At 37.3% G+C, this 25385-nt stretch overlaps 7 protein-coding genes across 15 annotated transcripts; 4 read left to right on the plus strand and 3 right to left on the minus strand.

Annotated features, from left to right (window-relative positions):
• Positions 1 to 383: 383 nt before the first annotated feature.
• LOC108814599 (OVARIAN TUMOR DOMAIN-containing deubiquitinating enzyme 10) lies at positions 384 to 3063 on the plus strand. 4 transcript variants are annotated; one of them, XM_018587203.2, is made up of 11 exons: positions 384 to 489; positions 988 to 1395; positions 1502 to 1662; positions 1738 to 1811; positions 1880 to 1934; positions 2026 to 2100; positions 2202 to 2275; positions 2362 to 2410; positions 2506 to 2590; positions 2673 to 2729; positions 2839 to 3063. In XM_018587203.2, exons 2-11 carry the CDS (start codon positions 990 to 992, stop codon positions 2892 to 2894), a joined length of 1092 nt encoding a protein of 363 aa, XP_018442705.2. In that variant the 5' UTR covers positions 384 to 489; positions 988 to 989; the 3' UTR covers positions 2895 to 3063. The 4 variants fall into 4 exon arrangements, with proteins under 4 accessions (XP_018442705.2, XP_018442703.2, XP_018442702.2 ...); XM_018587201.2 differs by lacking the exon at positions 384 to 489 and adding an exon at positions 496 to 639; XM_018587200.2 differs by lacking the exon at positions 384 to 489 and adding an exon at positions 628 to 767.
• A 1864-nt stretch (positions 3064 to 4927) lies between these two features.
• On the plus strand, positions 4928 to 6976 carry LOC108815075 (uncharacterized). Its single transcript, XM_018587735.2, has one exon. The coding sequence runs from the start codon at positions 4928 to 4930 to the stop codon at positions 6974 to 6976; it is 2049 nt and encodes a 682-aa protein (XP_018443237.2).
• Positions 6977 to 11156: 4180 nt separating this feature from the next.
• On the minus strand, positions 11157 to 13239 carry LOC108816041 (heavy metal-associated isoprenylated plant protein 6-like). The gene is made up of 5 exons (XM_018588602.2): positions 13082 to 13239; positions 12854 to 12992; positions 12515 to 12771; positions 12283 to 12364; positions 11157 to 12027 (listed from the first exon to the last, which is right to left on the minus strand). Exons 1-5 carry the CDS (start codon positions 13088 to 13090, stop codon positions 11381 to 11383), a joined length of 1134 nt encoding a protein of 377 aa, XP_018444104.1. The 5' UTR covers positions 13091 to 13239; the 3' UTR covers positions 11157 to 11380.
• Positions 13240 to 13452: 213 nt separating this feature from the next.
• LOC108814985 (transcription factor-like protein DPB) lies at positions 13453 to 16113 on the plus strand. Of its 3 annotated transcripts, none has more exons than XM_018587641.2 (10): positions 13453 to 13650; positions 13718 to 14075; positions 14337 to 14419; positions 14532 to 14575; positions 14742 to 14804; positions 14917 to 15063; positions 15145 to 15213; positions 15319 to 15417; positions 15506 to 15576; positions 15653 to 16113. In XM_018587641.2, the coding sequence occupies exons 2-10, from the start codon at positions 13777 to 13779 to the stop codon at positions 15954 to 15956; spliced, it is 1179 nt and encodes a 392-aa protein (XP_018443143.1). In that variant the 5' UTR covers positions 13453 to 13650; positions 13718 to 13776; the 3' UTR covers positions 15957 to 16113. The 3 variants fall into 3 exon arrangements, with proteins under 3 accessions (XP_018443143.1, XP_018443142.1, XP_018443145.1); XM_018587640.2 differs by having other exon boundaries at positions 13454 to 13650; positions 13735 to 14075; XM_018587643.2 differs by having other exon boundaries at positions 13455 to 13650; positions 13735 to 14075; positions 14340 to 14419.
• Positions 16114 to 16316: 203 nt separating this feature from the next.
• On the plus strand, positions 16317 to 19514 carry LOC108817884 (protein PTST homolog 3, chloroplastic). 3 transcript variants are annotated; one of them, XM_018590705.2, is made up of 11 exons: positions 16317 to 16529; positions 16624 to 16743; positions 16855 to 16985; positions 17084 to 17812; positions 17981 to 18119; positions 18212 to 18266; positions 18356 to 18406; positions 18500 to 18553; positions 18682 to 18801; positions 18879 to 18985; positions 19143 to 19514. In XM_018590705.2, exons 1-11 carry the CDS (start codon positions 16363 to 16365, stop codon positions 19291 to 19293), a joined length of 1824 nt encoding a protein of 607 aa, XP_018446207.1. In that variant the 5' UTR covers positions 16317 to 16362; the 3' UTR covers positions 19294 to 19514. The 3 variants fall into 3 exon arrangements, with proteins under 3 accessions (XP_018446207.1, XP_018446211.1, XP_018446210.1); XM_018590709.2 differs by having other exon boundaries at positions 18356 to 18376; XM_018590708.2 differs by having other exon boundaries at positions 17087 to 17812.
• A 2-nt stretch (positions 19515 to 19516) lies between these two features.
• LOC108817885 (uncharacterized) lies at positions 19517 to 23127 on the minus strand. 2 transcript variants are annotated; one of them, XM_018590711.2, is made up of 17 exons: positions 22945 to 23127; positions 22731 to 22840; positions 22485 to 22530; positions 22243 to 22406; positions 22035 to 22152; positions 21853 to 21935; positions 21677 to 21736; positions 21364 to 21591; positions 21165 to 21261; positions 21018 to 21068; positions 20859 to 20939; positions 20651 to 20722; positions 20421 to 20483; positions 20194 to 20346; positions 19988 to 20045; positions 19846 to 19898; positions 19517 to 19765 (listed from the first exon to the last, which is right to left on the minus strand). In XM_018590711.2, exons 2-17 carry the CDS (start codon positions 22829 to 22831, stop codon positions 19688 to 19690), a joined length of 1506 nt encoding a protein of 501 aa, XP_018446213.1. In that variant the 5' UTR covers positions 22832 to 22840; positions 22945 to 23127; the 3' UTR covers positions 19517 to 19687. The 2 variants fall into 2 exon arrangements, with proteins under 2 accessions (XP_018446213.1, XP_018446212.1); XM_018590710.2 differs by having other exon boundaries at positions 22731 to 22863.
• Positions 23128 to 23869: 742 nt separating this feature from the next.
• Positions 23870 to 25328, minus strand: LOC108816087 (uncharacterized). Its single transcript, XM_018588657.2, has 5 exons — positions 25195 to 25328; positions 24745 to 24830; positions 24459 to 24546; positions 24311 to 24380; positions 23870 to 24151 (listed from the first exon to the last, which is right to left on the minus strand). The coding sequence occupies exons 2-5, from the start codon at positions 24821 to 24823 to the stop codon at positions 24098 to 24100; spliced, it is 291 nt and encodes a 96-aa protein (XP_018444159.1). The 5' UTR covers positions 24824 to 24830; positions 25195 to 25328; the 3' UTR covers positions 23870 to 24097.
• Between the last annotated feature and the right edge of the window lie 57 nt (positions 25329 to 25385).

The raw sequence follows: 25385 nt of genomic DNA on the forward strand, positions 1-25385 counted from the left end.
TAATAAGAAAAATAAATTAGAACCAAAACTAGATTCTGCCTTCCTGACTTTTAATAAATGAAGGATTTTTGGTACATTAATTGGTAGCTTTCTTATACGTTGTAATAAATGATCAAGTTGAACTATTATTGGTAGGGCCTCTTTGGAAAATGTTATTACAGCAGCCTCACAAGAAACAAAATAGTACAGTAAAAGAATAAAGAAAAAGGAATCTTAAAAGAATGGAGAAAAGGAATTAAATATATAATTAATAAAACCGTGACCATTCATATTAATGATCTAACGGCCACGAGTTCTCATGATCAAAGAGTTAAATCTCAGGAAAAAAATTATAAATGTAGAGTGGCGTTTAGCGCGTTTTCTCATTTTTTTTTTCTTTTTATTTTCTGGGTTTCTCGAATAAAAAAAACTTAGAATTTTTTTTTTTTAATTCTCGATCCTTTTTCTGGGCTTCCAGAAAAAAAAAATACAGTCTTTTTAGAAGAGAAAGTGAGTAAAAAGAAAACCCCATTTGAAATTATGTTTATTTCCAACTTAAATTCTCAATCTTTCATCCTCAAATTCTAAAAAAAAAAGTTTACTACTTTTAGTAAAAAAATAATTTGCGTATTTAAGTTGATGAGATTTAGTAAGTGAAAGGTGCGAGCTTTCTTCTTTCTTTTGATCTAACTACTCCTTACAAAAACCTTTTTCTTTCCTCAGATCTATTATCTCCAACTTGTTGTTGTTCTCTGTGTTTGTCTGACTATTCATCTTCGCGCTTTTTAGTGAGTTTCTTTTTTAACATTTTAATTTTGGAGTTCATAGCTTTTTGCTGGTGATAATGACTTTAGTTACTGTGTATCTAATTTAGTGAAAACGAAAGGTTGATTGGAGAATTGTGAGTAACATTGTTAATTAAGTTTTAAACAAGTGTATTTGATTTGTTTATGGTTTAGATTTATATTATTTTGATGAAAAGTCTCAACGTTTTTGATTCTGTTTCAGGTATGGTGTCACACGAAGAGAACACGGGTATAGTGGAATGGTTTCTTGGTCCGCATCCATTCACGTATCCTCCTTATGGCGTTGAGATGATTCACGAGCAAGACGAAGAAGTTCATCATCATCATTATAATCATCTTCAGAGCGGTGAGTATTACAGAGAAGAGGAGTATGAAGAAGATCATCGTAGTAGCAGCGATGTAGATAACGACGAGATCATTGCAAGAACACTCCAAGACGATTTTTTGCAGCTTCAAATTGCAGAAGATAATAATAATAATAACGACTATTCAAATCAAAATCAACAACAACAACATCAACAAGAAGAAGAAGAAGGTTATACTAATAACTATAGCAGTAACAGTAACGAATATGGTTGGAACGATCAAGCCGTTGTGGATTACTCTTCAGGTTATTATTATTGAAGAGCCTCTTCTTCATTGGTTTATGTTTTGAGGATTGGATTTACAAATTAAAAAAATGTGTCTGTGTTGTTTTGTGTTGTGTTGTGTTGTAGAATGGGTAGGAAACGAGAATGATCAAGAGGATGATTCGGCTAACATATATTCGTGTTCAAGTCCGAGTGATACGGATGAGTATGTGTACTCATGGGAATCAGATCAGTGTGAGGCTGATGGTGAATTCGGAAGGAGGTTGAATCAGATGGTCCCTCTCCCTGTAAGTACTCAAACACAATATGATATATAACTTGTTGTATCAATTTGACAAAAAAATCATAATATATAAATACAGTATGTACCAAAAATAAATGGAGAAATACCTCCGGAAGAAGAAGCAGTTTCAGATCATGAAAGACTTCGGAATAGGTACTGTAATAATATATATGTTTTCTGTTTATATATAAACCATTCTTTGATTCAATTATTTCTCTCAGGTTAGAGCTATTTGACTTCGCAGAGGTCAGAGTTCCAGGAGATGGTAATTGCCAGGTAAACTTCTACTTCCATCTCCATAAACAGATCATCCTGGAAGAACTAGACTTTACTCAATCATTAGTTCTTTTTTTTTTTGTTATTACAGTTCCGTGCTTTAGCTGATCAACTCTACAAGACCGCAGATCGTCATAAACACGTTAGACGACAAATTGTAAAACAGGTTTGATGATCAATCTGCTACTCATGTGTATTTAAGAAGCTTTACCAATTCATATGAGCTCATTTATTTTTTGGAACTTTTAAAAACTCTTGGTATTATAGCTCAAATCTAGTCCGGATGCTTATGAAGGATACGTGCCTATGGACTTCTCAGAGTATCTAAAGAAGATGTCTCGGTAAAAATAATCTTCTCCTTAACCGCATTTCTTGAACCATAGTCTTTTTTTGTTAAAAGCTTTTTAGTATTCAACTTTGAACACAGGAGCGGCGAGTGGGGCGATCACGTTACATTACAGGCAGCTGCAGATGCGGTATATATATTCTCTCTCAAAACTTTATGAAATGCTCTTCTTTTTCATTAATTCGTAATTAAACAGTTTTTGGTGAAAACTTTGAATTTCTGCAGTATCGGTTGAAAATAGTAGTGTTAACATCGTTCAAGGATACATGTTATATAGAAATTCTTCCTACCTCTCAAGAATCCAAAGGAGGTAAAAGAGTTTTTGAGTCCACTCTAATACTTTTTGCTTGCTTCTTCATCTCAAATTATATTATTTTGCATATTGTCTGCAGTAATTTTCTTGAGCTTCTGGGCAGAGGTTCATTACAACTCTATCTACTTAAACAGAGGTACATTGTACTAAGCGTAGCTTATTTTTGACATACTGTTTTGCTTATTCATCTTGATTCATTAAGAGATATATTCTTCTTGATAATGTTTGTGTGTGTATATGTTCAGATACATCTGCAACAGAGCTACAAAGGAGGAAAAAATGGTGGCGTTTTGGAAACTAGACAGAGCCTTGGGGACCCCTAATCATCAATCAGTTCATCACTGAGAGTTTATATTAATATATTTATTGACATGAGGATGTTTAACGATGAACAAACAAAAGCTCACAGCTTCGAAGTCTTACAAATAATATTGTTTTCTTCTTTGAATAAAAAGATGAAATTCTCTGCAGCTAAGAAATTTTAAATACACAACATTTTTGATCTGGTAAGAAAAAAACATTCTTAATCCAAGCAGTTCCAACCAACTAAGATGTATCTTACTTGGAATGATTTCTCAATCCAAAACTACAAATATTTATTCATTACTACATTGTTTCGGTTGGTTTAATGTGGAGAGATGTTCTACAAGGAACTTGTGCTGTAGAGATGTACCTTGTAGTTCGGCTATGGTTTAACCAGGGCGTGCCTGAGTTTTCTGGGTCTACAAGCAAAAAAAAAAAATGGCTTGTTCTCAGGCACGGCCATGGGTTTAACTTCTCTGTCTTGCATCAGTTCGAGATTCCTGAGAGAGTCTGTTTTGATTAATGAAAATTCAGCATGAAAATAAAATGTGCCCGCATAATAGGTTTGGCTACTACTAGTATGAAAATGCAATACCATCTAAAAATATGCGTTCTTTTAGTTACTAACTCAGTCTACCACACTCTGAGTCCAAAATAGCAAAAATATTAAGCGAGCTGAACCGGTTTGGGTGTTCTTGGCGCTGTTCTGGATGGTCCAGCTCTAAATGTCGTGACTACGCTCAATACCACAGCCCATGGCAATGGCAAGACCGGTGTATATGTGTTGAAAGAAAAGCCTTAGAGATATCTAAATGTGCAAAGATCAATGGCTTATTGGGTTTCTTAACGGCTTCTGGCGCGAGAGTGGCTGTGACCTTGAAGATTTATATACTCAATCCAAGCCTTGTACATCTCTCCATTACCAGGTTTACCTCCTTGAAACCACCGTTTCTTTTTTTCTTTCCAATCACTCCCGTCTTCTTGATCTGCTTCCCAAGACTGGCACCCCTTCACAGACACGCAATCGTTAGAATCAGAAACAGAGGACTTACATAATGCAACAATAAATGTGATGAACTCTAAAAAGATTTTCTATTCTAGAGTTTGCAAATCAAATAGTATAATAATATATTTTTACTTATATAAAATATGTATTTAATAATTATTAATTTATAATTTAGTGGGATCATATATTTACATAAAATTTCTTTAAAAAAAATTATTATTTTATTATTTTATCAATCTGTATCAAATTTCCAAAGTTAAAACCAGCAAAATTTATTAATTTATAGAAATTATTAATTTATCAAATATTAATGTATAGATGTTTTACTGTAAGATTTGTTGTAGTTGTGTGTTATAAACAAGACATACCTTCTATTTTTCTCTTTTTCTTGACACCAAAAGACAGACCTTCTTCGTTGGCTTTTTGTTCTGTATTATATCAATGTGTATTGTTGTATTGGTCAACGTTAAACACGATTTATTTGACTGCAGTTGATCTATAAATATTAACACATAATGTTTGGATCTTTCCAGATATGTATGCAGCGTGCATGCATGCAAGTAGCGTGGCTCACATGTCACGATCTCAATCCACCGTTGACTTTGGGTTCGGACAACCTGTAAACTTGATATGATCGTCTCTTGATTTCTATTTGAACTCTCTCGAAATTGCATATTGTATATATATACCAAGACAAGATCCACGAGGTACGCTAACGCTGGTATGGGGTAATATTAACACACAAAATCATAAGTATGAGTTCATGCGACGACACTAAGTTCATTTATAAATTATTTCTCCAATAATAATGTCTATCGCCAATTATATATTCAGCTTAGCAAAGATTAATGACTTTCTGCATTGAATATTTTTCCATATGTTATTTATTATTATTATTATCGACATCTATATATAGATGATGTATTTTGCATTCATAAACACACGATAACCAAAGATTGATCATAGTCAAAATCTCTCTCACACCATTCTTTGCTCAAAATAAAACATCTCTTCTCGGCGGCTCTATGGATTGGGAGGTAGAGGCAGAGTCGAATCCAGATTTGATGGCCTCGTTGCTGTTCTTTAAGATAATACCTATTTGCGAGTCTGAGCTAACGGACTTGCAGGAGATGTTCTTATCACTCCTTCTTGAAATACTCACTCTCTTCACCTCTGATCTAACTGAATCAGAGTTGGAAACTAAGCTCATACCACGCATCGATCAGTGGATCTCCATCCTCCCTTACATGGATTTGGATCCTCAGTCTGAGCCGGTCTTGGAACTCGAATCACTCATTACTCAAAAGCTCTCAGTGGACGAACTGAAGCGAGGGCTCATATCACCTATTAATCAAATATACTCCATCGTGGTCTGTTCTCCAGAATCAAAGCTAGAGTGGGAGAAGAAGCCAACTAATCTTATTTGCCTATCCCCTCAAGTGCAACTATACTTCGAGAAAGGAAAATTTTCTGTCGCTGGAGAAGTAGAGTGGAGCAGCAGCAGCAATGAGGAGTGTTGGTTTAACGAGAGGAAACAAGGTATCTACTTCCTCTGCCGTAACTGCAACGGCAAGTACCATGAAGAATACCAAAAAGCTCAAGTTGTAATCAAGAACCACCACCTTCATCCCAAACATCATCTCCAACTTGCCACTTTCCTAGACAGAAGCAGAGAATGTTATTGTTGTGATGACGATCTCTTGGGGGTGTTTTATTACTGCTCCTCTTGTGATTTCGCTATGAACGTCCCTTGCGTGGAGAAGCCGCCACTGTCGTTATCTATTGATCATCCCAAGTGGCATGAGCATCCACTTTCCCTGTTTTCAAGACATGTTCCTTTGAACTGCAGCCTCTGTGCTTTGTCTGATTTGAACTCTCCTATCTATATGTGTCCCCCTTGTGGCTTTGTGGTCCATCTACGATGTATCAAAAACTTACCACGTGTCATACGGATATCTCGCCATCCTCATCGTATCTCTTTCACCCATTCTTTTGATGACCAAAGAGATTGGTCTTGTGGTGTTTGTCGTAGAAAGATAGACAATGATTACGGTGGATATTCTTGCCTCAAGGATGGATGTTCGTATGCTGCTCATTCCAAATGTGCCACCCAGAGCAACGTTTGGGATGGTAAAGAACTTGAAGGAGAGCCAGAAGAAGCTGAAGATGAAGATGTTGAACCTTTTGTGAGGATAAGCGATGGAATCATACAGCATTTCAGTCATGAACATCATCATTTGAAGCTTCATGAGAATATTTATGAAGATTACGATGACAGCAAGCAGTGTCATGCATGCATCACACCAATCTATTTCGGTAGCTTCTACTCGTGTACGCAATGTGATTTCATATTACACGAAGCATGTGCGAATCTTTCTCGCAAAATTTTTCACCCAATACATCCACATAAGCTCATACTAATGGGAGAATATGATGGTGGTACAAACGATTATAATTTATGTTCAGCTTGTCCTAGACATTGCACTGGCTTCACCTATAAGTGCACCAAACAAAGATGTCCTTTTCAGATTCACGTGCAGTGCGCCACAATCTCTGAGCCACTACTCCATGAAAGTCATACGCATCCTTTATTTCTAACATCCAAACCAGGGGAGTGGAGAACATGTTCGATTTGCAAAGACTATCTATATAGTGACAGGGAAACATTCAACTGCATTGAATGTGACTTTGCTCTTTGTTTTGCATGTGCTACTTTACCTCAAAAGGTTAGGTATAAGTATGATAAGCATACGCTCACACTTTCTTATGGGGAGGAGACAACAAGTAGCATGGTGTATTGGTGCGAAGCTTGTGAGAAACAAATAGATTTGAAGAAACAGTTTTACAAGTGTGATGAGTATTGTTGTGTTACTCTACACGTTGACTGTCTCCTTGGGTGGACATTGTACATGAGGCCAGGTTCATCGTTTCCTTACTCGAGTAAACGATTTGATGTTGTCCGCAACAATCGTATGTCGAGACCTTTCTGCGAGCGTTGTGAAAAGCGTTGTGAAGACATAATCTATTTCCACCGCTTGGGATCAATAATTTGCTCTCTACATTGTGCTTACTAGCGGTAACTGATTTAATTGTCATTGATTTTTGCTGCAAGAAAAATATGATTGAGAGTTTGTTGTTAATTTGGTTTGGTATGGTCCATTATGATGAGAAAAATAAAGGTTAATGGCTTAGTCCCTCGTCAAATCAAATTAGTACTGGTTTACATACAATATATGAGGTAACTGATATTGCAATTTGATTATAAGGATTATGAAATTGGACTACGGTCCATGCAAATTACTAGTCATCACGCACATAATCTTAACTCCTAAGGTATACGTTTCACTAATTATGATCTGTCATATTTATATTTTTATTGTACGGTTAATTATGTTTTGCATATATATCACTCGTTTTGGTCTAACGGTAAATAGGTTATAGCCTTGTTATATCAAACAAGGTTGCAACACATGGTTGCACGTGTGGCTGCGCGACCAAGTTTGTTTTGAAAAAGTCAGAATGTCCTATAAGTTTGAATTTTGTCTTTTTTTAACAACATTTTTTTTTCCCGTCTAAAGTAGATTTAATTAAGGGACAAAAGCCCGTAAACATTACAGAACAGGCCCAAAAAGTCTAACCAAATCACATAAAAGGCCAAAGGCCTATCTTCCAGAAAACTCTAATACTAAAACTAGGGCTGGGCGTTCGGGTACCCATTCGGGTTTCGGTTTAGTCCATTCGGGTTTCGGGCTTTCGGGGTCAAAGATTTCAGCCCCATTCGGATATTTCTAAATTTCGGTTCGGGTTCGGTTCGGATCTTTGCGGGTTCGGTTCGGGTTCGGATAACCCATTTAAAATGTTTTTAAATTTTCAAGTTTCATTATATACTTTAAATTTTCAAAATCTATAAGAAAGATAATATATTACATATAAATTTTCATAACATATATGTCAAAATACCTTAATTTAACATATAAATTGGTTTTCTTTGAATATTTGGATAAAAAATCAATAGATATTTAACTATTTTGGTGTTTTCAGTATACTTTAGCTATTTTAAACATTTACTTTTGATTATTTGCATATATTTTCTGAGTATTTGGAAAACTTAAAGGTATCTTATATATTTTTAATATTTTTAATATACATTATATATAAAAACAATGTATATATTTAAGTATATAAATTTATTTCGAATACATTCGGGTACCCAAAATATTTCGGTTCGGATCGGGTTCGGTTTCGGTTCTTTAAATACCGAAATTTTGAACCCGTTCGGATATTTAATCAATTTCGGTTCGGGTTCGGTGCTACTTTTTCGGATCGGGTTCGGTTCGGTTTTTCGGGTTCGGATTTTTTGCCCAGCCCTAACTAAAACGAAAAGAAGCCTGCTGTACCGTCACATCTTTTTCGCTTTCAGCCACCACCGTGGAAACACCCAACGATTCACCAGTACACACCACCGGAATCCGTGAACTCCACACCAACTTTACCGCAAACACCTTCATCACCTGCGTTTCTAGAATACGGAGAGCATCAATCGCCTAAGCGAGGTCTCGTCCGCCACCATTCACCGCGAACACCAAGGAAAAGGCTTTGCACCAAACACCGGAGAGCATCGGTCGTCCTACGCCGAGAGCTCCTCCATCCAAACAAGAGCAACACTGCAAGAAACATATCTAGAAAAAAGGAAAACAAACCCTACAGCAGATCTAGGGAACCAAGGCCGACGACGATGAAGCTTTAGTAGCCTCCACCTCCCGGAGTCTTTGCCGGCGGCGCAGAGCTGATGAAGTCTCCACCCCCGAAATCTTAAACGGCGACGACAGAGTTCTAGAAACCTCCACCTCCCGGAACAAAAACTGAAACTAAAGACCAAAACACAGCTGCGAACCACCGTCATCCATCCTCACCGCGAATCCAGAGAAAGAAGAATTGCCGTCATTCAGAGCTCCTCAAGAGCAGAACCCATCCCGACGCAGAAACCCTAACCCAGATCCACCAGCATATCGGAAAGAGACCATAGATCGAACACACATCAAAACGACTAGACTGAAACGAAAAGAAAAGGAGCCACCGGCGCCGGCACGCGCTCGGATGCGCCGCCGGACGTCGAGACTCTTTTCACACGCGGCTCTCTCTCTCTTTTCTCTCTCGACTTTTTGCTTTTACCTTTTTGTTAACAACATAAGTTGTTATATTTCTTTTCAAGATTGTTGACATGGTTATTCTTTTCAAACCTGTTGACATGGTTATAATCATGTATTATAATCTAAAAAATTCATGTATTTCACACAAAATTTAGATTTTATGGGGGATTTGACTGCTTATACATATAAATCAACTGATACAATCATATATGTTAAGAAATAAGTAAGAAAAATAAATAAGTTTAAACGATCTTTAAAAACAAACCAGAGAAAAAAATATGAGAAAAGGAATATTTGTATACACTCACATGTAATACCAGCGAGCTCTTATTTGAGTTTCATGGAACACAACTACACAATAAGACATTTATGTTCGCAATTAAAGGGATTAACATTTGTCTTCAGTCTATACCTCACATGTAGCGATCAGCCAGTTCTTATTTGAGTTTGGTGGAACACAACTACACAATAAGATTTTACAGAAAAAAAAAAAGAACTACACAATAAGACCTTTCAATTTTCGCAATTACATATTCCAGCTGCACAAGTCGACCATACGGGGAGGCTCGTGCCGTGTCATAAACCGAGACAAATTAAAATTGGAGTGTGGGCCTGACATGGACCGGTTCCACTAATTATAACATGTCAACATAAAACCCCACAGCATTAATTATACATCAGTTATCATCATGGCTCATGCTCATTCATTTATACAATATTCACAACCACAAATGTATTCAGTGTAAAAGTTTTTGAACGGCATCTACTTATGTTTTTTTTGTAACTGAAAAAAAAATGATTTGGAGCCTTTGGTCAAAAAAAAAAATGTATATGCACCTCATCATGTTTCATGATGAAACCTTTGGTCAAAAAAAAATGTTTCATGATGCCACAATTATTTTTAAAATGTCGCTGACGGGTCTTCTTTATTTGAAATGTAATTTTATATGACGGTATTATATATAAGTATAAGTGCTGGGTTAGGTTTTCGCATCAGCAAATGATTTGGAGGAAGTTTAATGTATAGTTTTATGTCATATGTTATCTGTTGGTGGAGCCCACGTATAACCTTATAGATAGAAAGAAGTACTCCAGTTTAAGATCTCAAACAATCATGCAATAACATAAATTTACATTCAGTTTTAGGTATTAGGTAAGTACTTATATCTTATCACTCTCTGTATGTAAATGTATCCACTGGAGAATGCTAATAGTTATTTTGTCCCTTGACAATTCTGGCCACTAACAAGTTTTGATGATCACGTCCGATGAATGACGACAGTTCTAACTCTAGCACAAATTTCCTGATGCGATAAGATAATGTATATAGCAATTATATGTATAAATTATATGATAAATGTTATTAACTAAATTTAACCTCAAAACTGATTTCATACCTAACATCCATAAATAACGTCTCCATCGACTCTTCTTTTTGGCCTTATTAAAACAAATGAGACAAAATAATATTGTTTAAATTAATACAATCATATGCTCATATTTTTTAAATACATACATTTTTCTTTCTTATATATCTTTGATTGCAAGTTATATGAGTTTTGTCTAATTCGAGAGAAAGACCAGTATGAAATGAATTATTCTTCTCCCGTTGTGATGTTAGATTTGAAATGCAGTAACCGCCTCCTATACGACTCTCTTTTTGTCGGTTGTGTTATTGATATTGGATATATTGTATATGACTTTCATCCTTACAAATTTTAAATTACGAAATAAAATACGAGTTGATCATATCATGTTGTATTTATGCGTGGAACGATTTAGAATGACTTTTTAAGACCTACGTAGGAGTAGTTCGATTTCTAATGATCTTTTGTAAGAGACCTTCATTTCCATTTCGTCCTTATTTATGTGGAATGTGGTGGTGGTCCTGGTGTACCGTTCATTTTGTAGTTGTAGTGACCTTTTGTAATAAACCGTCATTTTAAAAAACGACTCTTTGATTTTCCATTTCCTCTTTATTTATGTGGAATGTGGTGGTGGACCGTTCACTTTCATAACTTAAAAATGCTTTTCTTGAGAAATTTTTAAAAGCCAAGATAATTTCTCTCATACTAATCACTTGAATTAGCAAAAGAAGTAATAGAAGAGAGAAGGATTCAATCTTATAATAGAAGAAAACTATATCTAAATAGTCTATAAACTAAACCAACCAACAAATAAGACCTAACAACACACACACGCCTCTCAAAAACCGGTTCTAAACCGGCCAATCTCGCGGGTTTAGTATAACAATTTGGTTAATATCTACCTTTCTCTCCCTATATAATATATTTATATATACAAAATCACCACCCACTCTCGTCTGACTCACATAACAGAACAACCATTTGGATTCTCATCACTAAACATGTCAGGAGCACGCATATGAGCATAAGGATCATAAGGATCTGCATACCCTTGGTAGTTCATATACGGTTGTTGTGGTGGTGGTGGTGCTTCTTGTCCATACCCTTGTTGTTGACCGTAACGTTGATTCGTATAGTATTCGTGTACGTATCCTTGGTTTGTATAAGGTTCTTGTACGTATGCTTGAGATGATGATTGGCCTTGCATCATGTAGTGTTGACCGTACACTTGTCCTGGTGGGTAGTAGTAATACATTGGCTGAGGTGGATAACCATAACCGCTATACTCCGATTTCTTCACATCCACCGTAGCGCCACCGTCCCCTCCTCCGGCTGGGGCAGCTTCTTTCTTCTTTTCACCACCACCGTCTTTCACTCCGACATCTTTAGTCTCTTTCTTTTCACCTGCAACACCTTTGTCCTTCTTCTCGCCACTAGCTGGAGCCGCCGCAGCAGCCTCCACGGGGGATCCCTCCTCTTTTTTGGCGGGAACAACTTCGACCTTGCGTTTAAGCTTCTCGTTGAGGTAAGGGGTGAGTTGTTTGACGTCAATGATCCCCTTCACTATCACAAAGTCTTTGGCGCTATCAATGGCAACTGAATGAACCCCTGAAAATAAACATCAAACATTTAATTCGTAATTAATAGAACAATTAATAAAACCCATAAAAATTTAGGCTAACGACTTGTTAGCTAACCCATTTGATATTTTTTCCACAAAAAGAAGCTACGTTATACATGTAGTGTTTCAACCTAATTATAAGGATATTTAATATCTTCCCTCTTCCGTCCGTCATCAATTGATTTTTCTAAAGATATTTCAAAAATATGGATATCTGATTAAGGATAGGATCATAAACATACCATTAATTTTGTTGACAATTCTTTTGATTTTGTGTTCGCAACCTTGGCAATGTAGTTTCATCTTCAGAACCACCGTACTACTCTGCATCACATATCAAATATAACTACATCAGAAACAATGCTCAAATCTTTGTTTAATAATTTTTAATTATAATTAAAAAAAATAAACTTATCATCAAATCGATAAGGATATTTAAAGTGCACACACGTTGCCTAAACTTTAAAATATTACCTCTTCTGGTGGAGAAGGAGTTTTCTGCTCTGCTTCATCTTTTTTCTTCTCATCATCCGCCGCCTTCTTTTCACCGCCTGAAGGAGGAGAAGGAGGAGGAGGAGGAGGAGGAGCCTCTTTCTTCGGCGCCACTGCAGAGACAATCTCAACCGTTCTCTTAATTCTGTCGGCGACTTTATCCCGAACTGCCGTTGGATCTACGTATCCGATCACCGTCAACTTATCTGCCTTATAATCAATCTTCACATCTTCCACGCCTGAGAGAATAGGGTTTCATTAAACTCGAATCCTTGCGAGACGATCAAATTGGAGAGAGTAGTATAATGAAGATGATAGTACCTTTGTGATGTTTCAAAAGTCGTTTGATTTTCTTCCCGCAGCCTTGGCAATGCAAATCAAGCTTCATCACCACCACGGTGGCTCCACCACCACCATTCTTCTCTCCTTCAGGTATCGTCGCCACCGTTTCTTCCTTATTCTGCAAAAATTCCACAAATTGAAACCCATCGTTAAGCAAACAGAGTCACAGAGAGAGAGAGAGAGATCGAAGAAGAAGAGTTAACTGACCTCTACCATCGGCGTTATTAAGGATTTTTGATCTTTCCTTTTTTGGGTGAAGAGTTTCGAATACGCTCTGGAAGAAGAGAACGAAGATTAAAGGGGAAAGAAGAAGAGGCCTATTATATATAGAGACCCGACGTGTATGATTAATGATGATGACGTGCATTTATCGATGATGACGTGTATCAACTATTCATCACATACATATACACGAGGTCAGGGTTCATAGGCCGCCAGATATTATTTTTGTTTTCTTTCATTCCTCGTATTGGGCTCATCATTAATTGGGCCTTTTTTATTGTGCCTTTCGTGAACCTTAAGCTTCCTTCCTTCTCACACGATCTTTTTAAAAAAATAAATCGGTTCAGGATTTTTTATTATATTAAAAAAAAAAGAAAGTTAATTGCCCCCTTTTACCTATGAGAGTCAGTGTGGTCCGGACATCTTCTTCTTCTCAGCATTAGACACGACGGACATTCTTGTTTCCGACTAAGAATCTCGAGGTGCTTTTTCGTCCGATTGCAATCTAGCCTCCATTCCATCTAATGTGCAAGAACCAAAGTCGATTTAAAGAGGTCAGTAATCTATCTTTCGCTTTCCCTCAAAATCGTAACAAATTATAACGAAATTTTAGGGATTTAGTTGTAAATTTGTTACAGTATTAGCGGTTAGTGCGGTAGTTAGTTAGGCGAATAAGAAGAATGACAACAACAACAACAAGTGGGTCTAATTCCAATCACAACAACCGCCACGAGGAAGGTTCTGTAACCAACAACAAGAATAACAATAACAACCCTAGTACGAGGTCTTGGGGAACGGTGGTTTCAGCTCAATCGGTATCCACTAGCGGCGGCAGTATGGGCTCTCCCTCTAGCCGGAGCGAGCAGGCCACCACAACCACCTTGGCTACTACTACAACATCTGCTACCGACAGTGCCTTTCTACAGCTCAATAATTTGGATATTCAGGGTGACGATGCTGCTTCTCAAGGACCTTCTGGGTATGTTTACTTTCACCTCCCTCCTCAATTCCTGGATTTGATAAAGGTCTCTTCTTTTCTTTTTAGCGATTTAGGGTTTCGTTCTGTAGCTATGGCTGCTTTAATGATCTTAGCCTTGTCAATGTCTTTTTTTTTTATTGGCATAGACTTGAGATGTGTAACTACTATGGTATGCATGGTGTGTGGATCATACTTTTTACATAGGAACCTGTTTAGGTTACTGTCTCCAGTGAAAGTTGTTAAAAATATCTTTTGTATCAGCAGTGGTAAGAAGAAGAAGAGTAGACAGCGTGCTACTGGTCCAGATAAAACTGGAAGGGGCCTACGTCAATTTAGCATGAAAGGTTCATCTAATTGATTTTTCCATAAAGTTTATAGCTATGAGTTATGGATGATGCCTCTTTAATTTTATTTGTTAAATTGAACTGATGTTGTTTCTCCTCGGCTTCCTCTCAGTTTGTGAAAAGGTGGAAAGCAAAGGAAGGACTACTTACAACGAGGTACTACGCCTTGTTTTTCCTCACTAGTAGTGTTTACGTTATTTCTCATGGAAGAACTGTTTTTACGATCAGATAGTGTAAATTTCAATTTCTCTCGTGACAAGTATTGCAAACGTGTAGCTCTCTCTGTAAAATACGGTATCTGACAGGTGAAAGTACTTTTCAGGTTGCGGACGAGCTTGTTGCTGAATTTGCACTCCCAAATAACGATGGTACACCCCCTGATCAGGTATATGCGATTTCTTCAATAGTTACTTGAGAACTTGTAAATCTGTTCATATATGAGGCTCCTTCTTTGAACTATGATAGAATAACATTATATCCGAATTCATTTTAAACAGCAACAATATGATGAGAAGAACATAAGAAGAAGAGTATACGATGCTCTAAACGTCCTCATGGCTATGGATATAATATCCAAAGATAAAAAAGAGATTCAGTGGAGAGGTCTTCCTCGGACAAGCTTAAGCGACATTGAAGAATTAAAGGTTTTCAAAGCTTGCTTTATTTTCCCAAAGCTCTCGTTTACAAAACTGTTGCTGAAGTTGAGTTTGATTTATGCATGCAAGGCTGAAAGACTCTCAGTTAGGAACAGAATTGAAAAGAAAATTGCCTACGCGCAAGAGCTGGAAGAACAAGTAAAGGACACCACTGCTTTTCATCTTACCGTTTCCTCTTACTTAACCATAATACGATTCTTACATGCTTCCTCTTTCTTCTTCATCTTCTGTGTGTGTGAAAAGTATGTAGGCCTTCAGAATCTGATACGGAGAAACGAACACTTATATAGCTCTGGAAACCCTCCTAGTGGCGGTGTTGCTCTTCCCTTTATCCTCGTCCAGGTAAACTTTCACCAAAAGCAAACCAACATCATCGTTCCTTACTTGGTTCGGTCATTGTCTGATCATTGCTGTTGTTATACTGCACCAGACACGTCCTCATGCGACCGTAGAAGTGGAAATATCAGAAGATATGCAGCTCGTGCATTTCGATTTCAACAGGTTAAAGAAACTAAAACACGACATTTGATCTCTTTTTCAACCATTTACGTGACACATCTCTTCTTGCTATGTGCAGCACTCCATTCGAGCTCCACGACGACAACTTTGTCCTCAAGACGATGAAGTTTTGCGAGCAGCCGCCATTTAACAACGGGACTCACAATAACAGCCAACAACAAACTTCTCACAGTTTCTTACTTGAAAACAATAACGAAGGCACTGGTACCGATCCAGCGCCGCCTCAGCCTGCGGATGCGTCTCATCCTCAGCTACCACAACATCAGCTGCATTCTCAGCCACACGTCACTCCTACGCATGTGACTAACAACGACGTTGCTCAGGCGACATCACCGCCTGTCTCGGTGAAGCCGGAGAACTAAAACACAGTCATTGTACAATATCTGTAAAAGTAGTTAAAAAAAACTACCTGTTTTTTTTTTTTACTAAATGCTTAGCGGTAAATTTGTGCTGATGGTGTACCGGTTTGGTAATACCAAAATCTATGATTACTTTCTATACCAGTTAGGTTTTGCGAAATTGGATTAATCGATGCTTGGTTTTGTTCAATCGGAAACCGGTGATTGAATTAATCCTATCCGTTTTTTTTTTTAAACCGAAACCCAGTTTACATATGACATTAGCCGTGACAATCTCCGGTTTGATGGTGGAACCGAAGTCCGGTTCGGTTAAACTGTTACATGTGATCATTAGAGAAATAAATGTTACTTATTACGATTCCCTTTGTCAGTGATAGATGCTGCTTGGCAACTTCGTAGTCCGACAGCCATGGCGACTTTGTCTTTCTTCTCTTCTTTGGCTTCCTTACACAATCGGAATCCAATGTTCTACCATCAGCAGCCGCAACTTCCTTTTGTTCCCCACTTGAATAACTTGAAGAAGAAGAAGAAGAAGAACGCTTTCATATGTTTCGCTTGTTCCACCAAACAAACCAGGTTCGAAATCTGAATACTGTGTCTCAATTTCGGTTACTGTTTTGTAGTCAGTGTTGGTTAATCATTTCTCACTGAATCCGATTGGGTTATGCAGAGTTCGTAAGAGAGTGAAGAGCAACGAGGAGCTACGTAATGAGATTCTGGAGTTCGTTGCTTTGGCTGGGCTTCCTCCAGGTCACGTCCCCTCCATGAAGGAACTCTCTGCTCATCAAAGGTTCCAACTTTCCTTGATTTCCAGATTTAAAATTTGAAAATTGTATAAAGTTGGAAACTTTTGCTAGAAAATTCTTCTGATTGAGTGTGCCTAACAATTTAAATTATGTAGAGTTGATCTTGCCAACGTTGTAAGACGAAGAGGATATAAGTTCATCAGGGAGCTTCTTTCCAACTCTGAGACTGAAGACTGTACTGAGCTTACAAGTCCAAGTGGCATCTCTTTAGAAGACTCGTTAACAGGTCCTACGCAAAACTAAGTAGTGAGCACACAAAAGAAAAATGTTATTATGTGTGATAAGTCTCCTCTTTTTTGATATATACTTATTTTTCTGGTGTAGAAGAAGGTCAGGACGAAGAAGCACTTGACGGAAGCTTGCCTACTGAAGAACGACCTTCAAGCACCGACATATACTCTAATGCAACAGATGCTAGTGTCTCTCTTGATCGTATAACAAATAGTTTTCCAGAGGAAGTTGATGAAGCGTACTCAAGTCCCGAGGATGATGAATGTGTAAGTGTCAGTAATGATGAATCTTCATTGGCTGCACTTTCGAGTATGGAAAGCTCCATTCCAGACTTGGATGACAGTAACCACTCAGCAGATATCACAGAAAGTAAATCAAAGATTGAGAGCGTGGAGCTCAGTAATGTAGCTGACACTGAATCCTCCTCATCTTCAGTATCCGATTTAGATTATACTTCAAGCTCTTCAGAGAGAGAAGCTGACAATGTTTTGGTGACAGAGGAGGATGAGGAGGTCAACGATGTGGAAGATGATTCCTCTCTTCTTAGCTATGATCATTACACCAGTCAAGATCTCAATCACACCACCAAAAACGTTGTTGAAAGTGTTGCTACTGAATCCTTGTCTGGTGAGAACACCATGGCAAATGCAGAGAATTTTCAGAATCAGCAGATTGATCATATGGCTGAAAAGCGTTCTGACGATATTTTAGTTGAGCCTGATGATAAAGATTGGATGTTAGGACTTCCTTCTTCAACTTCAAGCATAGAAGAAAAAACAACCAGATTTATCCAGAACGGATACTTGGATACAGTTGATGATGGTATGTTCGATCTCCTAAGCCTTATATACTTCAAAAGAATTGTCTTAAAAGCATATAAATATATATATGTTGTCATGTATCTTCATTATTAGTACATGGTTTTGTAGCAAAATCTTTTAACCCCGTGGTGAAAAAAAAGAGTTAATTGATAGTTGGAACCGGTTTCAGATGATGAAAATGACAGACTGAATGAAGAAACAAACAAAGGTGGTGAGTACAGTCAGAGAAGTGTGAGTATGGCGCCAAATGGAAGCGCCCTAGCATATGAGGAGGTTACCCATGCGACACAAGTTAATAACTCTAAAAGGTGAGTTCTATACATGAAAAATCAAATCTGTTTGCTCTTGATCATTGTTTGCATTGTATTATATGTGATGATCCTGGATATTTCTTTCACAGGAATAGTGATCAAAGACATGGGAATGCTGAACTGGACAAGGATTCACATGATGAGGTGTTGACACATCACTCAACTTATTAAATGAGCCTATTTTTATTTTTTTCGTATCCATGCTCATTAAAACCTTGTTCTGAAATGTACAGGACATGAAACGGGAAAATCAGGTTGAAATTACTCGGCTGAGGTTCATGCTGGTACATTTGGTTGCTTTCTCTCAATATGTGGACCCTCATATAGTGAATTTTTTGCAAACTAAACTTTGCTAGTAATGTATTTTGCATGATTAGCGTCAAAAAGAGCTGGAGCTGTCAAGGTTAAAAGAGCAGATTGAAAAGGAAAAGGTAAGCAATATGTATTCTTATTACTTGGATGGTACTACTCTTCTTGATGTTTCTATAGTCTCTTATTCTTGCAAAAGGTGATGTACTTTGGTTTATGTTCCTGATTCTTTAATTTCATGGGGGTTCAGCTGTCTCTATCGGTTCTTCAAAGAAAAGCTGAAACAGAGATACAAAAGGCCCAAATGCTCGTCTCACAGAAGGATGTTGAGTTGCAAGAAGCTGAGGAAAGTCTCTCAGGATTGCAAGAGGTATGAGTGTCATGAGTTTGGTGGGGGTACATGATATACTTAAAATTATTAAATGAAAGTGAACTTGTTTTCTTCAGGTTGAGATTGAATATTGCGGGGATGGTAATGTTGTGGAGGTGACTGGCAGCTTCAATGGCTGGGAGCACCGAGTGGGACTGGAGCTTGAAACATCCAAGTCAACCGGGTCAGTATTGATTGGTTCCTGTCTCTTTCTAACATTTTACCTCTAACGAGTGAAGCAACATTTAGATTCCTTCCCTCAAACATTAATCTCCTGATGGTGAACACTGTGAGGGACTTTTTAACATTCAGGTGTGTCTGCTTCTATGGTGTGTTTACAGGAAACAGAAATGCTGGTCAACATTACTGTGGTTGTATCCTGGTACATATGAGATTAAATTCATCGTGGACGGTCAATGGATAACTGACCCTCGAAGAGATTCAGTTACAAGAGGACACGTCACAAACAACATTCTCAAAGTAGACAGATGATCCTATTGCTTTTACTGCTTTAGAGTTAAAGTCAACCAAGAGCCTCGCAGATGATGGTTACCAGCTTAAACAGAGGAAGGAGCAGAGCATGTTATCAACTTCTTCGATGATCATTTTCATGTATAAGGTGTTTTGCTCTGTTCTTAGAGGTAGTAGAGTATGTAAAAAGTTACAATCTCAGGTAATTGATTAAATAAATATCAGAATCAAGTCTCGTAGCATATGCAACATAAACCATCATCTTTATTAAACCGTTCATGAATCTATAACAAGGAATAAAAAGCAAAACCCTTTTGGGCTACTTTCCTACAAATTCCGTAAATAATAAAAGTTGATAAGACATTCAGTTCAAAAGGTTCCCCCAACCCGGTTTACTTCATCTCAGCTTCTGTATCTATTTCATGTCTACGAATACACCTTCCTTGGACTTCTTGCGTAGAGCCTCTACGGCTGAGTCAATCCTTGCATTATCCTGTAACACAAAACAAAAGTAGGGAACTGTAAGCCTTGATAATGAGGAAAGAATTGAAACTAGATCTTGTGTGTTTGTACCTTTCCCTTCAAGCAGATGATGATAGGACCTTGTCTGGATTTCCGATAACACCCTGAGAAGAGGGATTGTGGTTAAGACAGAGAAGAGAAGATGCTTTGAAAGCTAAATAATACTTAATCAGACAGGTCAAAGATTTTATACCAAGGTATATGTCTGGGAACTCGAGACCAAGTTTGGACAGAGGTTCTGCAACTTCAACCTGCATTTCAAGAAAAAAAAAACAAATCCAAAGTCACTTACTCATCCAAAAAGAAACTAATAAAATTTTCTGCAAGTTGACTAAAAGATTCTTGCATGAAAAGCGAAGAAGTAGCAAAGGCAAAGGTGGAAAGGAAAGTAAAACGTACATCTGTCAAAGATGTCATCAAGCGCCTTGACGGATATAGCTCCATGAGTGATGTACTTCCACCCAATTTAGTCAACTCGGTCAGACATTCCCACTCCTTCTCGAGCTCCTCAGTGTTTGTAGCAGCAAGAACAATCACATTACGGCATTTGATCTACAGAAATTGACCCGTGATCAGTGATCAAATTGGTATTGGAAGGAGGGTAGTGAAATTTTTTGAACACCTACCAATGGCACCGAAAGCTTTTCATGATGCAGTAGTTCAGTGATTCCTTCTGGTAACTGTGCCATCTGAAAAAATACAAAAGCAACCAACTTGGTGAGCAACCATCTACGCAACAACGACAGTGTAAGGATCAACAATAGCAAAGCGTCTCTGATGCTATAAAATTTTAGCTATTTTGACTGATATATTATCTAAATCCATTAAAAAGGGTTATTCTCAAGACAGAACTCACTTCATTCCTGTCACCTGTGCAATGCTCGCTGATAAGATGCCTAAGATATTCCTCAAACTCTTCATCAGGTGCCTGTAAAATCGACTTTAATTAGCTTCTTACTTTTACAACTGAGTGGTGATTACTTTCAATTATTGAAACTATGTTATGGCATTTATCAAAATGTCTTAAGCATGAGCCTGTGTAAGAAAATGAAAGATATACGTACCAGGCGAACCCCAAATGCCTTAGCAACACCAGCCAGAGTAACATCTGAATGCAAAGGACCAACTCCTCCATAAATAAATACCTACGAAGGCATCAAGCACAGGACGAAACCAGCCAGATGAATCTTTAATTTTATGCTCAATCTGTTTAACGGACTTACCATATCACAGATAGACCTTTGGCGGTCAACTTCCTCGGATACAGAATCAACCTGATTAAAGATACACATTGAAGCGTTAGCAGAGACAAGAAAAAAAATACAGTTCTCTGGTTGATGCAACAAAGACAATGAATAAATCACACTCACGTCATTCCGAAGAACAGAAGTTTGTTGCACCGACCAACCAACAGAAGTCAGCTTTTTACACAGAGACAGTCCTAACTGATCTTCAGCAGTGCCAGACCTGAGCTATGGAACATATAAATGGGTTGGAAGAAGTTCATTGCCCCTACTAGAGTAAAACAATCAAGCAGAGGGAAATAAATAATAAGAATTAGTGACTTACAGAATCTCATCGCCAACGGCGATGACCGAGGCCAAAAGCACCTCATGTTTTTGCGAATCACTTCCTACGTCATTCTTGATTAAAGCATTTTTCTTGACTCTCCCTGCCCTCTCTAACCTCCCATCAGAAAGCAAATAAGCAGGTTTGAATTTCTCTTTGCTGCTGGTGTCGTTAACAGACAACAACGCGTTGGGGACAGTATCATGAATACTCCCAATTGATGTATATCTGTATAGTGACACGCCATAAGAGGACGATTTGAGCAAAAAGAACATTTAAAAATAAAAGCGAAGCTGCGGGGGAGAAGTTTTACCCCTGGTCATAAAGACTGCAATACTTGACCTTGCAAGTTAGGAGAAATGCCCAAACATCTCTGCATAGGCAACACTAAAAGTAATCAGAAACCAAAATTTCAAAAACCGTTTATGGGTGGTTAGACTATATCTTATCTTGGCTGTAACTGTTACAGTGACCAAAGGGATTACTTACCTATAAGACCAATCCAAAATAGGATTAACCCTCATAAAGGGAGGCCATCCAGGGGAACTTGGAGAGAATTGCTCTTGACCAACCTGCAAATATAAAAAAAAAATCAACGAGAAGCAATCAATCACAAAGATCAAAAAATTCTCACAAGAAAAATGTTTGCATATGAATCTTGAGAAGCTAACCGCAGTAGGATCACCAATACGGACGCCAAGAAAGATAGCTCTGATAGGGTTAGCATTCAACAATGCCTCCAAACCAGATTTGAAATCCTGGCGAATGATGTCAAGCTGGATACCGTAACTGCCAATATATATATAGAATTAATAAGAAGCCAACCAGAGAAGGGAAAAGATCAATCATTGTGGAGCAGAGGAAGTTAAAATGGTTTACGTTTGAGCAGCATCATATGTAAAGGAATTGATTTCAGTGAAGGCAGAAGGGCTTTCAAAGTAAATGGTCCTGACTGGAAAAGTTGATAGACCTCCATTAGAAGAAGAAGCACTCAGCTCTTTCTTATGCAGAAAATATCCGGCTCTCAGAAGGTGCAGTAACACCTGATTAAAATCATCTATTATTACTGCTAGTCAGGAAAATAGAAAAAGATGGAAAAAAGAGAGTTTTTTGGAACTTACAGTGGAATCTTTTCCTCCATTGAAACTAAAGGCCACCTCTTCAATACTGGGACAGTTTCAACCTCTCACATAAGTTAGAATCTAAGTCAACATACTAAAATCATAATACTAAATCCATCATAAGAGAGAGCTTCTCTCAAACCATGATACTAAAACTATAACACGTTTTAAATGAGATCCACTCTTGACTTTTTATCTTTTAAGTAAAACATAAACCAAATCAATAGGAGGAGGAGGAGAACTGACGAGTAAAGAGAAAGAGCTCTTGTGATGACGAAGATGGCGTTATTGTACTTGGTCTTCAACCTCTTGTCCTCGCTTTCTCCGATCGCTTTGTCGATCTCCATCTCTCTCTCCTGTGCACCAAAATGATCAAAATCTACAGAAAAAAAAGTCAAATGCTTTAAAAAATTCGAATCTGATTGAGAGTATCCATATATATATAAACAGATTTGCTCACCTTATTCCCAACGACTTGAATATCGCGTTGGGATTTGGGAAGTATTATGAGATTGCTGTTGGAGATAGACAAGGAAGAGAAAGAAAACAGAAATGGAAAGATATTACTTTCTTCTTCCTCTCGAGTATGAAAAAATTGAAACTTTATAGAGATATTATTTTATTCTTCCAAAGCTCAAATCTTTTATTGCCACACCCGATTTATCTTTTAAAACCCCCCCACCCAAATTCTCTGGGAAAAAATTCAATAATATTAAAACAAAACAAAAAAAGAAGTTAAAATTGAATATTGACAATACATGACTAATAAACAGGGAAAGACAAAAAAAGCTTTGCTCATTCTAGTTTTTGTTTCCTGCTGCATGCAGAAAGATTTATTCAGTATTTACTGTTTACTGAGTTATTCACGGTAACTCAGTAACTACAAACTTACAAACCAATATATAAGGCATTTATTACTGATCCAAATTCAACTCCTTTTCTTAAATAGATAATGAACCTGGATAAAAAAGATAGGATGATGAATTTGATCTGAATCTGAATTATGTTCATATACATTGAACCTAATTAAACCAAACGCTTTGATCAAATACAATTATTAGTTTAACTGACTCCATGTGCAGTCTTTTCTGTTGACATTATTATTATACGTACACAAACGTCATTCAAATTCTTCTTCCAAAGAATAGTTTGGTCAAGAACTTACTGAAATATACTTTGCTCTTAAATAATAATTTTATTTAGATCAATAACAAGTTTCGTTCTCATAGGGGGTTATAACGCAGACTATTTAGCCTTGAAGAAAAGTCAGGGTCAATGATTTTGTTGTTATGACGACTTTTCTTTGGGGAAATCTCAGAGAGTGCGTTTAACAACTACCAATCGCAGTCAATCTTATCAGGATCATACACGTTTGTGTGTTTAGATTAAATGAAGTTTCCTCTTCTTTTTAGTTTTCAATAGCACTTAAAATCATGTTGTAAAGAACAATAACAACATTTCATAGAAATGGTGTAACTAAACCGTTAGATTATACAAAAAGTAAACATCATTCCATCAAAGCATGTGGAATATGTAAATGGATTAGTAGAGACAGCAACTAAACACTGTATCAAGGCAGCAAAGAATACCGAGAATCCTCCCCCTTGAGTTACCTAGTCGAAAAGACAATCCCCGTGCCAATAATCAACCAGAAAATCCACCATCTCCTGCAAAATAAGGATACGACCAAGTTTATATTACTAGTCTACCAATGCAGTAGAGATAAAAGATGAGATTGTTTTTGAATAAAAAAACACAAGGTTTAACAAAACCAACTTAAGAAGAAAAGAAAAAAGTGTTTGAGAGTATCGTTTCTAGGAACTCACAGATAGAGGGATGGGCTTGTGAAAGGGAGTGTGGTTGTTTAGAAGCATCTCTTCATAAGTAGCGTTGAAGCTGCCCCAAAAAAAAGACTTTAGGAGTTGAACATATGTAATAAACATGAAGATTTTTGAGAAATAATTAAAACCTAACCTTATGACAGGTTCCATAGGCAACTCTGAAGTCCTTTTAGACGGATCTCCAACCCAATTCTTTCTCATCTCTTGCCATGCTATCTCAGCTGCAAATAGGAAAACAGAAAAAAAAAAAAAGCAACCACAGTTACAGTTACACATTCTTCTAAAGAAAAGTGAGACAAGAGAGGAGCTATGAGAACTTTTAGCCTTAAACCTGACACTAACAACAACCAAGTTCCTTTAGTTGACAAAGAAAAGATTAAACCATGAATTGGGAATGAATGGTGTTAATGCTTACTTACCATGGTTCACAAAGATCTTCTCAGAGGATGTCTCTTTATCATTGGTCGAAACATTGGCAGAATCATAACTCGCTTCCATCGTCAAACTGAATGCACAAACACAACCACACATTACAAAGGGCTTTCTTTTGAAGAATATGCAACTAACCTAGGGGCATTCTAACACCTTTCTCATATACTTTGCAGCAATAATTGATTGTCATAAGTCTCACAATCAGAGAGGCAAAGAAGGCAATGCAAATATAATCGACCAAGAACTCATATGTGGGAATAGTAATCGCAACAATAATCAACCCAAATAATCAGTAAGAGGTGATGAAACCCTATAAACTGCTCCTACCCAAATTTTGGAAAAAAAAACGAAAGCGTTCGCGAGAGATTGAAATACAGAGATACTTCCAACCACTCAAAACAGAGTCAAAACCAGGAAAATCGAGAGAAAGAGATGACCTTTGCTTTAGCGAGCAGAGAATCGACGACGGCTGAGAGAGAAACCTCGCCGAGATAAAGGTTCCACAAAGTTGTCCGAAGCGAATCCTATGGAATTTGTTTTTTTTCTTCTCTTTATAAAGACTTTTTTTAATTCGTATTTTCTATTAGAACATAAGATAATATATGATATTACATTCATTAAGTACGAA

Source organism: Raphanus sativus, chromosome 7 (assembly GCF_000801105.2).
Source record: "Raphanus sativus cultivar WK10039 chromosome 7, ASM80110v3, whole genome shotgun sequence".
Lineage (NCBI taxonomy): Eukaryota > Viridiplantae > Streptophyta > Magnoliopsida > Brassicales > Brassicaceae > Raphanus > Raphanus sativus.